The sequence below is a fragment of the Diabrotica undecimpunctata genome, chromosome 6 (genome assembly GCF_040954645.1).
Source record: "Diabrotica undecimpunctata isolate CICGRU chromosome 6, icDiaUnde3, whole genome shotgun sequence".
Lineage (NCBI taxonomy): Eukaryota > Metazoa > Arthropoda > Insecta > Coleoptera > Chrysomelidae > Diabrotica > Diabrotica undecimpunctata.
The window spans coordinates 121,862,784-121,875,794 of NC_092808.1; the positions used below are offsets into that span (position 1 = coordinate 121,862,784).

The following is a 13,011-nucleotide window of genomic DNA, read 5'->3' on the forward strand; positions in this document are numbered from 1 at the left end:
AAAAATACATACGAATACTGAATTCATTACTGTGGTCTAATAAAATAAAGATGCATACCAAACTTCGGGTATACAGAGCAATTGTAGAACCAATTACCACATATGGTGCCGAATGTTGGACGATGACAAAGAATGAACGAGATAAAGTAGACGTTGTGGAAATGGATTATCTTAGGTCATGTCGAGTATCGAGAATGGAAAGAATCAGGAATGAGGAAATACGAAACCGTACAGGAATTAGAGATACTCTTTCAGATAGAATACAAGGAAGGCAATTACAATGGTATGGTCACGTGATGAGAATGGAGGAGGAGCGGTGGCCAAAGAAAGCCATAATGTATGTTCCGCCAGAAAGAAGGAAAAGGGCAAGACCACCAAATTCCTGGAGAAGAGAAATTACAAAAACAATGCAATCTAGAGGCTTAGAAGAGGGAGATTGGAGAGATAGGAAAAGATGGAGACTTAAATGCGGGAAGCGGCAATTGCCGTAGGACCCCCGTTATATGATGATGATTAATCTCTAAAAATTTAAATTACAGCTCTCTCGTAGCTTGTCACAAATTTCTCAATCCGAGTGAGTCTGTTTCCGTTTAAAATATGGCGATCGCGTGCTGACAAACTTCAAAAGCGGCATCTGAGAGTGGGCATTCTGACTTTATTTATTCTGTGGTTTAGTAGTCGATACGCATATTTCAAAATAAAAAAGAAATAACATACGCTAAAAAACAGACATGATAAAATGTTTTTATTCCTGTCCACACTTTCCAAGCCGTTAATGGAAATTAAGACTTACTGTCTATCAATGTATTATCTAAATTATATTGACTGGGGTATTTTTTTAGGGCTGTAATGTTTGACAGAGTTGATAAGTTTACACGCTAGTACTTCTCCTTGTGTATACTTACTTCTTATCTAATGCATGTAGGGATATTAAGGAAAATAATACAACGCATGAAAATAGCATGATATATATTTGTATACAACATATGTATAACATAATTAAAATTTTTTATAAAAGGACTAACCACTAACAATACAATCGTATAAAGAATAAAAAATATTAGTAATAGTTCGACTGATATGATTTCACATAAATCAATAAATGGCCACTCACTGAAATTTTAAAGCTTTCTTTTAAAAGTACTTAAAAAGGTTAAGACTCAGCAACATAGCTATAAAAATATAAAAATGATTAATAAGGCAATTTTTGGTCTTAAGTTTCGAACTTACTTTAAAAAAATACGAAATAGTTTTATATGATTAATTGATAGATACAGTTAACTTTTTTTGTACCAAGTGTTTTTTTTTGTGATTTAAAGTTCTATTAGAATTCATTTGGAAAAATGCGGTAATTTAATCCAGCCATGTAAAATTTTGGATTAAATTGTGCATAGATGCATCATAAGGCCATTATATAAAAATATAAATAGGTCAAGACTACAGATCAACTCCTTTTATTAGGTATATTAAACAGAAATAATATTTATACAATGTTTTCCTATAAATTTGATTATATGTCTGTAAATAAATTTTATGATATCGTCATTGAAGATGAGGAACATATCGTCCCTCTACAGACAAAAGGATATTTCAAAAGCCAGTTTTTGAGATATGCCTTCTCTAGATTCGCCTTGTTGAAGGTAACGAGATAGAACATTAAAATATTTGCAAGCATCTTAAATTTCAGGTGTTTTATGTTTCTGAAACAAGAATATCTTAAGATAGGTCTGTTTGTGTGATCATATTGAAACCTGTACAGCCATTCACGAAAAGGGGCATAAGTACCTGTGCACAGCAGTGAAGCTGGTGAAGAACACCAAATACCCCAGAATTCTCCATAAAAAAATAAAAAATAATTAATGAATCTTTCAGAAATGCTAGTAAAGAATGAGAGAAGATACAAAAAAGATTGTAATTTAGACTTACAAGAAATTTGGAAAGGACTGTTTCAAAGTTAATGAAGAAACCGCAAATCACACAACAATCAAAAAGAAGTTTCAAGAAGACAACAAACAACCAGGCATTATCTAAAAGATGTTTGCAAAAACAGACTTAGCTAGTAACTGTCTTCAAAAAGACGACGTCGGAGAAGAAAGGTATAAATTTTTCAAAAATTAGTTAGGACTTCTTCTTCTTCTCGTAGCACTACAACCCGGGGTGGGTTTTGGCTGACTGCACAACTTGCTTCCATCTTGAACGGTCGTCCATAATAGTTGAGTCAGTGGGTAGCCCCATTGTTCTTAGATCTGACCATCTATTGTCTCTCCATCGCATTCGTGGACGTCCTAAGGGCCTTCTTGCTGTGGGGGCTTCCTCCCATATTAACTTGGCAAGGCGGTTATTAGGGAGTCTATGGACATGGCCAGCTCATCTTAGACGTTGGGATTTAATCTCTTGGACTTTATCTTATAAGTTAGTACTTGCTGCACAATATACTATTATGTTAGGAACGGTTTTCTCAAAACACTAGAACAGGGGACAAGTTTTGTTTTTTCGCCCCTCTGAAACATCTGAACGCCTTTGTGTCTGAGTGGAAGAATATGTACGCTATCGTGACTTAATTTCGCCATTGCATTGAATGGCGTGGGCAAGAAGAAGCATTAGTTTTTTCTGCACTGTCAAAAAAATGACAAATTTTAAATTTTCAAGTCGTTAACATGCAAAGTATATACTCTACCGCGAATTAATATCGGTAGTAGTTATGAAGCTCGTAACGGCATATGCACATGTGTGGTTTGGGCAAGCAACACTATCTTTCTACATTGTACAATGAAAATAGGAGTGTGAATAATGGCATTAACATACCTACGACTAAATATCGCTAGTGACGTGTACGATTGCAACCACCTAGCTGCGTAAAAGCAAAATAGACCGACGAGTAGATTTGGGCAAAAATGAGGAAATATTTTTTTGTTCATTAAAAGAAAACACGTTCAAATTAGAAATTTAGGTATATAAATAAATTCCACGTACGAATCGATTTTTTGCCTAGCAGATGCAGGAACTTTTGGTACATAATAATAACTTCTCATTCATCTACAATAAGCTATAAACGATTTTGGACGGAAAAAATATATGTCCCACTGAACACTGCCTAAGATAATTAGTATTCTCGCTAACAGATCATGACATACACGTACAGGTAGTTACTTAATATATATCTGAGACTTGATTACATATAAACTCCACGACAAAATGAAATGACTAAGACTAATAAATTTTGCTTTGCTTATAGATCCGCTGGGCATCCCAGATGACAAATCCAGAAACCGATTCAATCTCACATGACACAAGAAAAAATCCTTCTCCACTTTTGACAGAATTTTTCAACGGGGCATATAAGTATATAAAATAACATATGTAAATACAATATTATTAGTTTAAGTGTGCAAAGGACAGGTAGCTGAACCATCGAGAGGAACCACGAGACCGAACGTCAAAAACACCCTACAAACCAGTAGAAGCTCCTAAGAGATATGAGTTTAAACGTACAAGAAGTAAAACACTCACATTGTACTCTCCAGATCAAGGATTTATTCGACTGATTAAATAGAAAATATTGCTCTCCAGATCCGTTAAGTAAGCCACATCCCTATAGTGACCTCGACATCCTTGGTTAGTGAACATTAGCGATAATCAAGTCGTTGGCCTAACTCTTAAAGCATAGCTTAGCATCCAATAGCTAGAGTTTTTCCATACACATCTGTGACATCTCCTATATATTCCGCAACTGTTCATAAATCCATAGTAAGTAGAGTAAAGCAACAGTGTATAAAGCGGTGGTAAGAGCAATTTTAAGTATGGGGCACACGTGTTGGGTCTTTTTGAGTAAGATTAGATAGAAAGTCAAAATAATGTATATAAAAAATTTTCTCCTCCGATATACTGCTCTATTGATATACTGTTTATATTGATAAAGTGAATATATATATATATATATATATATATATATATATATATATATATATATATATATATATATATATATATATATAATAAAATTCCACAAACAAATATAAAATATATGAAGGAATTTAGGATAGGATAGCATATGATTAGGATAGGTTGCCAAAATTCTTATTAAAAGTAATGATGAGAGCTAGGTGTTGGAAGAATTGGATAAGCATGGGAAAATATGTGAGGGGTTTCTTTTTGCTTTTAATATTCCGGAGATATTAATCCAATTGCTATTGCTTTTTAGCGACAGCTTTTTTACTTTTCAATGAACTTGCTGCAGCTTTGGCAGTTTTTGGCTTAAGTGCATTTGGTTTTTTCGTAGCATTTGCCGTTGTTTGACTTCCTGGCTTTAGTTGGTGTTTTTATTTGGGCCTTTGAGGAAGCTGGATTTCCTTCGAAAGATGCTGTAGTGTTTTAAACGCTGGTTTCTTTTCAATTTTCTTCGTCTTAGTCGCTTTTTTTTTCTATATTTGTTGCGGTTTTTTGGTCTTTATCGCGTTCTTTACGGATTTTGCAGCGGCAGCAATTTGTGCTGGGTTTAGTTGTTTCTCCAGCTTTTTGTTCTCCTTAACTAGACTTTTCAGAGCCTACTAAAAATTTTAACTTAACGATCCTGAAACTTTTTTGCAGGTTTTAAATATTGTTTAATGAGTGGTACACTTTTACCGCATCTAATTTCTGACTAGTCGTGATATTCATAGTAATAGTTTGAAAAGTAGAACCACCCGCTTCTTTAAGACTTTTATGGCATCATTTCAGACGTTGGCGAATAGAAGGGTTTTGTCCATGGAATTTTTGCATGTTTTCATTTTTCAGTGGCGAAAAGATTTCTAGATGTCGACATAGCTGAAGCGACTGATGATTGGTTTCTTTTATCTGTCATCTCATTGAAGATAACATAACTCTTAAGTTAATATGCAATATGTTGCCATTTACTGATCGAGGAGTGAAAACCTGATGGCTAGAGGATATCCTTATATAATTTGAGAGTAACATAGATACAATTATATAATGAGGAAAGAAAAAGATTATCTCATGCTCAGTCCAAACTGGAATCAAATATTTGTTACAAAAAACTGAGGGTAGGGACAGTGAGCCTAAATTATTGAAGTTGGAAACGTTCGGGAGTATTCGTTGGCTGTTTAAATTAAGAACGTGCAGTGTTATATTTGCATAATCGACCTGCGAGAAATGATAAAGAAAGGTTCTACTGACTGTAAGGCTATGAAACGGAACCATGTAATTCGTTCTTCGGGAAGTGCTCGGTATTTGGAGGGAAATCAAGGAATAGGCTCAAATGGTTCGTCTTCTACGCGGCACCTGTCTGGGGCATGACTGTTTTAACAAAGGCCTACAGAAGGCACCTCTCCCGAGCAGATAGGACGAGTTTGTTGATGATGGCAGTTGCATACAGAACAGTGTCTGACGAAGCGTTGGGTGTTATCACCGGGTGTATTACAATATACGTGCTACTGGAGGAAAGAGGAAGACTTTACAGAAGAAATAAAGACATAGCAAGAGAATGTTCAAAAAAGGAAGGGAGGAAAAGGTCCACTATGGTGTGGCAAGATAAATGGAACGAGATGAGGAGGGTGGCGCAGTGGACAAAGTCGCTGATTCGTAATGTGAGAAGATCGATAGACTGCGGGCATTGGCGTTTAGAGTACTTCCTCATGCATATGCTCACAGTACATGGTTGTTTCAGAGCATATCGTTACAGATTCGGAAAGGCAAAAAGTGACAAATGCTTGTAAAGTGAAATATCGGACACTCACACTCTATTGGTATGCGATAGATGGATAACTGACAGGAGAACTGTTTAAAAAACCTAGGAGGTAGGATGCAATCAGTCACGTAACTGGTGGAGGAGATTCTTAGATTCTCGGATCGATGGAGATAAGTTCAGAGATGCTCTAGAGAAAGAAATAGAAAGAAAGGCTACTCAACCGGAGACAAGGTGCCCAGGAGGAAGTAGGAAGATAAGGAAAAGTGAGAGATGGCGAAATATATGAATAGGGAGGGAGAGAAGGATTAAGCGGATTAAGAGTTAGTAGCAGTTTAATTACTCATGACCTGGGACAAGTGTTTGGTTCCTTCAAAAATATTTCTTATAAATAAGCTTTCTATTTATTATAGTTGTTATTTACTCTACTTTTCTTTACAAAAATTTTAGTACGTTTCTGCATAATTTATTTAGTATTTACTTTTAAGAATAATTTTTCTTCTTCTTATTTTTTTTATGCGTCGCTGTATAAATATATATATTTAGTTTATTGTTTTGTACATTTATTTAGAAGCATATATTTATACTTTTAGAAACTATTCATTATAGTATTAATAGGGCAGGGAAATAAGCAAAAAGGTACCCTGTTTGTGACACTAAACCAGCCAGGCAAACGATAGTTGTATTGAATAGCATGGACCTCTATAACAAGAACATGTTTCCTGCTATCGATTTTTTAAATTTGATTAGTTATTAACAAATTAATGTCAAAAAACAGTAAATTTTCGCCTTTTTCGTCTATCATCAAAAAAGGGAAGCGTTTGAAACAAATTTGAGAGTAATAAACTTATAAGTCATATGAAAACCTTCCGTATTTCATAGCGTTTTTTGAAAAAATACCGTTTTTCAAATGTTTCTATCCTTATTTGTTGCTTAGAAAGTTCCAAGATAAGTCAAAAATCTCGGGTTTTTTTATAAATGTTAATTACTTTTAAAAAAATAAACTTATAACCTTCATATTACAAGGAATGTTGAGTCTTGTAGTGCTTAAGATATGTACACAATTTTAAACCGATAGGTCAAATAGTTTAAGTTATTTAATTTGTTTATCCCGAATTAAATTGTTTTGCGAGATAAGAGGCCAAGGAAAGTCTTGGAATGAGGTGAAGGCCTTAGCGCAAAACAGAACCCGATGGCGCGCTTTCACTGAAGCTCTATGCTCCACTTAGGAGTTCAAGAACCTTATAATATATATATATATATATATATATATATATATATATATATATATACATATATATATAAATTGTTTTGCAAGAGAATTATTTTGCAAGTCATAAAATTATATAGTTATAGTAATTTATTTATTTATTCTATTAATATCATTAAAAAAAAATGAAGAAAAGCAATTTCAAATATTGCAAAATAATTTTTCAAAAACATTTTTATTTTTTGGTTTATAAACAATTATTTTGGCCTATAAACAAGCAATATAAACAATAAAATAAAGGACAACTTTTTAACCATTGCTGCAAGAAAATTATTTTTTCATACATAGAAAGCCTGTATTTTTTCACTTCACTTTTTGCTGATGGGGGAATATTTACCGTGTTTGACATTAATTTGTTAATACCTAACTAATAAAGTCCAAAAATCGACTGCAAGAAACATATTTATATGTTCTTGTTATAGAGGTCCATTCTACTCAAAACAACTGTCGTTTGCCTGGCCGGATCAGTGGCACGAAAAAGCTTATTTCCCCTGGGCTATAAGTATAATAAACCATGTATTATGTTACGACTTAAGTATAACGACTGTTATAGCTATATTGAATTTTTGGTTATTGAGAAGTACTAAATGTTTCGTGTTTTCGAAAATATGTATTTTCGCTTAATTAATCCTTCGAATAAAATCTCAAAAAATCGAGTTAATAATCACCAATTAAGAACTTAGCTATAGTTATATAAGTTTTTTATATAATAAAACATAAAAACGATAGGCAACAGTAAATTATGCAGTAGTACAATAATTGCTCGTACATGAAGGTTTAATCTCAGCTGTGCTCTAAAGAATAAAAATCGACTATATCTTAATTTCCAACAAAATATTATGTTTGTCGTTATATAAGAAGTTGAATCTGTAGCCCCAACTTTGAGAAAGACATTAGGCAAATATTTGTGTTTGTGCATCAGGCACTAATCAACAATTGCACATACAGAAGTTTAAACAATACAAATCAATATAGTTTCTTTTCATTTTTTCACGAACGTTACAGGTTCTTGTCGTTCCTTTTCTAAAATATTTCTGGTGATATTAAATGCTTGTGTTTTCATAAAATCGACTTTTTTATATACGGTATCTTCCTGTTGTTTGGCAGGAGTCGTTTTTGTACTATTGCCGGTAAAACTTGAACTACTGGTTCCCTCAAGATCTAGGTCCAGGTACTGCATTTTGCCCGAGAGGTAATGATAGACTTGTTCACCCTCTGTTTGGGAAAGTAGACTGTCATGAGAACGACCTAGATTTGGTGGTGTTGGACTTGGTGCTGCTCGAATTTTACGCTGGTCTTCTTCTGTGTTAAAATGTTTTCTCATGTGAGCCTCCTGTAAGAAATAAGAGTATTTTATAAGGTATACAATTCGTTTAATAAAATTTAACACTATTCTTTTAAATGTTCCGGTATGTTTACTTCAAAAACCTGATACGCAGCCGTTTTCATTTGAAAATTATTTCAAATCACGATCAAAAGTATCACATATATTTTACCATTCGTATTATTACAGTATAAATTTAAAATAAATATATTAGTAAAGTGATAAGAGTTTCAGAATAAAAGATTTTAAAATAAAAAGTGAATATATAATATAGTATTCTAACCTGCAAGGGTGTTGGCGGTTTTAATTTTCGATCGACAGAAGGTGCGCTTCTCGGTGAAGGTGGTTCGGGATTAGAACAAATCGAATGTGAGTCGGATAATTTTCTTTTTGGTTTCAGCTCCCTATTAACCATCGGCGGAGGCATTAGTTGTGTTACACTTAAAGAAGGACTAGGTAAATTAGAGTAGGCAGGCGCGGACGAAGAATGAGAATGGGCTGGAGAGGGAGGTTCATCTTGACCTTCTTCGAGATCGTATCGAAAGACCTGAAAAATAGACAATGCTTTATTGTGACTAATAAATACGTGTACTATTTAAATAATTGATGTGAATAATTTTACACAAGTAAAACGCTCTAATAGGTCGATTTTTACAAATAATTATAGTACACTACGACATAAAATTTCGAATATTGCATCATAATCCTTCAGGCAACAACTTTAACGTTTGCGAGGAAGAGTTTTGAAATAATTCAATAGATTTTTGTTAAAAAGGTTTCGTTTTAAGTTATTTAAGATATTTGATATTTATTACATTATATATTATTTCAACTAGATTAATGATTGAATATAGTCATCAGCCAACTGATAGTTGTTAGCTGAAGTCGGCTGGTGACTACTGCCAGACCCATAAGTGGGTATGTTTCGAGTTCCGTTTTGGTTAAATCCCGCACGATATTATGTCGCATTATTTTTAGATTTTTCAACCTTTAAAATGTAAATTTAACACTTCTACTGTTTTGTGATGGATTATTAAGCTAGTCCTCAAGTTTTCACTGATGATGGTCTGGTTTATTTGACGCAGATGGTTAACTGTATCTAGTTGCATCTAGTAAACTTTTTAACTTTTAAGTAACCCATTAGAACAAAAATTAAAAGACAGTATATCTTGGGGATACTCTATATATCCACGTTGTTGCAGTTTCGCAACGATATATAAATATTTATATAATATGAACAGACTTTTTTTTGTTAGTTTTGATTCTCCCCGTAGTATATTTAAACGAGATTTGCGTGTACAAGGGCACAGCAGTTTTAAGGGCTAAACATTCCAAGACGAGCCATCTGCGAGATAACAAGGGCGAGTTCCATATGCCAGATAAGGATATGTGTTTTTGAAGTTAAGATCAGCGCGTCGAGACACTTCATTGCGGTCATGTAAGGGAGTCGAGTTTTATCTCTCAAACCACACATGTGTGTGCGTTTGGGTTAAGAGTACCTTAAGACACTTGGCATCGGTCCTTTGACCGAGAAAGTCGTTTGATGCAGAAAAGTTGCATTAGGAATTTTGTGGTTCCTGGTGTACGTCGATGAAGACGTCGTTGGTAATAGCGGTTGGTGCTATGATTTATGGGGTAAGCTACAATACACCATAATTTTGTTGCTGCATGGGCTAAGTACGTTTATTTGGTGCCCAATTATTACATATTGTGTAGCGATTTTGAACTTTTGAACTTTATTCAGAACATTAAACGTTGTCAATTGGACATTTTGCTTTTGTTTTGTGTAGTATTTACTCTATTCTTATTTTTTGTAATATGTCATTCCCGATTATAGTTTGAATTGAGTTCATTAATTTGTTTTTATATGACATATATATATATATTCATATTTTTATTTTTTGTATATTATTTCTATCTATAACGTGGTATATATACAATCGACAGTTTTGTTTTGTTTATGGTTCTCTTTTTGTGTGTCGTTACGTATTGATTAATATTTAAGTTTGTACTACATATATTCTTCTTCTTTTAAGTTTATATCCTTCTTTTTTTATAATTGTAATTTGGGTTATGTATATTTATGATTGCTTTTACTTCGTGTTAAAATAGAGTTTTATACAGTCCACTGGTTTCATTTCATTTCTTTTATTTTAATATACATACCCAATCCGAAAGGGGGAAAAGGTCATCGTATGTGCAGAACGCAACACACGTCGACCAATCAATTTTGCTGAAAAACTGTTTAGATAATATCACATCCTACAATCTAGTTACCTAGTATATCTACCCAAAAATTTAGTTGCTGGGGAAATTCTTGCGACCTTCCCGAAATAAACTACAATTGTTAGCAAAAATCGACTCACAAGTAAAATAAGTTATATTTCTTCACTATGCTGTTTGGCCAGTGTATATCCATATATAATGTAAAATTAAAAGTAAAATTTCGTGAACAGAAGTAATTTTTATTGCAATGAGACCAATATTTATAAAGTTAGTAAGTAAAGAACATAATAAAGATAACTTAATGTTTGTATGTAAGAAAACATGTTATGAATGAAAGTCATTATGTAATGAATATAAAAGTAAATTACCATAAAAAATCAAAATTATTACTGAGTATTTTCTCCTCTGAGTTATATTACACTTTCCGATATGCGATCTCTTAAGGTCTTTATTAAGTTTCTGACTGATTCCTAAGGAATCGCTTTCCACTCTTCCTATAATGCAGTTTTTAGCTCCGCCACTGTCGCTGGTGCTGGATTACAAACCCTGCGTTTAAGTTCATTCCATAGGTGCTCGATGGGATTCATATCCGGACTCAATGGAGGCCAGTCCATTGTTGTTATATTAGTGTTGGCCAGGTAATATTTTGTAATCCGCGCTGTGTTATCATGCATTAGCATGAAGCAGTCGCCTACGTAGCAGGCGTAGGAAAGAACATGGTCTTGGAGAATATCCGTAATGTAAAGATCCGCTGTCAAACCCCCTCCGCGATCACCACAGGACACGGACACAAGCTCTGTTTTTCCTTCTAAAGATATACCACATCAAAACATAAACGAACCATCTCCATAGCTCACTGTTTCGACACTGCAGCACTGAGCAAATCGTTTTACGTGCCTCCGATAAACGCGTCGTCTTGTCAGTGTTATACAAGCACATTTGACCCTCAACAGAGAATAAAACTCTGCTTCATTGGCAAAGGTCCCAATTGAGGTGTTCTCGGGCAAACTGAAGTCCAGCTTGTTTCTGACGGCGTTCAATTTGGGCCTTGTATTAGCTCGTCTGGGAGTCAAAGTGCCAGCCTTAAGTCTTCTCCCAACTGTCCACTCAGTGACAGTGACACCTCGTACATTCCTCAAGGATTATTGAAGCTCAATTCATGTCGCGTGCCGATTCCGAAAGGCACTCAGTACAATGAATCGATCATCCCTCTCTGTCGTTACACGTTGCCGATCCCAACCTGGTCGTCGACTGTAGCTACCGGTCTCCTGGTATCGACGGTAAGCCCTTTGGACTTTAGACTGCGTCATAAGTAGGCCACCAGCGACAGTCTTTTGACTATAGCTCTCTCGTAATAATGTAATTACCTGGGCCGTCTTCACTGATGAAGTATCCATTTATAAAATATTCACTTACTGCACTTTGCAATGTACACAAGTCAACGTTTGAAAAGCGACTGAGACGACCACCGGCAAACTCATAGAGATCTACATTTCATAGAACGTACCCGCTACAATGTTTGTTGCAGCCCTGTACCATACAGAAGTAGGCAAATTTTACAACACGTTGCCAGTTTGCATAAAACAATTATTTTTTGGAAGCTCTATAATAGATAATATTTTTTTGCATTAGTTGTTTTAATTCAAAGTAACACAACATAAAATTACTAAGCATAAAATCACTGTATCACATTTTGACGTGTTTTGTGATCTACTTCGCAAAAGTTAGCTACATTTTTAGTAGATGCAAATGGATTAAAAATAAACTCACTTAATACATTTACGGCGGTTGATGCATTTGCTCAACACAGCACAAATTATTCTTTTATCAAAAATGAATTCAATTTGAACATGAACTACGCACATACAGTGTAGGTAAAAGTTTATGGTCGGTATGTATCTTACGTGAGATGGAGTGAGAAACACCTATTTAAAAAGAGAGAGGTATATTAGGTCAGCCCATTATATCGTCGAAATAGCATTAGTGGAACTAAGAAAAGAGGAGAAGTTCAACATTGCCAAACTTATTGGTTTTATTTGACCTGTTGTCTTTTTAGCATTTTAACAACATTCTAAGATAATCAAATTTGGGCGAATTGATTTAAATGGCAGCTTACTGTTTTTTATTTTAAATTTGCCACAATTTTTCTTTTCAATAAGTTTAATTTAACATTTTGATTTCCACTTCGGAAATCGTTTTATGTAAATAAAATTTATTAATGTTTCGTATTTTAAGTACGATTTCCGAATTGGAAATCTAAACATCAAAATAAGCTTATTTTAAAGTCACGTTGTGCCTTATTCGCAATAAAAATAATAAATTGAAATATCAAACCACAATAAAAAACCTTCATACGAAATTATTTGGCAACGTCTCATGTCGCGTAGTCAAAGCACCGAATCAAAGTAGAACACAGGTAACGAATGAGTAGAGGTGGGCATTCTTTTTTTTTTCGAATCCTGAGAAAACTAATAAATATTTTTGAAAAATTTAAACGCAGAATGAAAGAAT

The 13,011-nt window shown here is 34.1% G+C and overlaps 1 protein-coding gene across 2 annotated transcripts in view; it reads right to left on the reverse strand.

Annotated features, from left to right (window-relative positions):
- Positions 1-952: 952 nt before the first annotated feature.
- The window catches only part of dos (daughter of sevenless), a 35,326-nt gene continuing 23,267 nt past the window's right edge, over positions 953-13,011 (reverse strand). For both annotated transcript variants that reach the window (XM_072535255.1, XM_072535256.1), the window contains exons 7-8: positions 8,558-8,821; positions 953-8,283 (exon numbers count right to left, since the gene is read on the reverse strand). In XM_072535255.1, the coding sequence (XP_072391356.1) occupies positions 7,933-8,283; positions 8,558-8,821 (615 nt within the window). In that variant the 3' untranslated portion in view covers positions 953-7,932. The remainder of the gene's footprint in view (positions 8,284-8,557; positions 8,822-13,011) is intronic.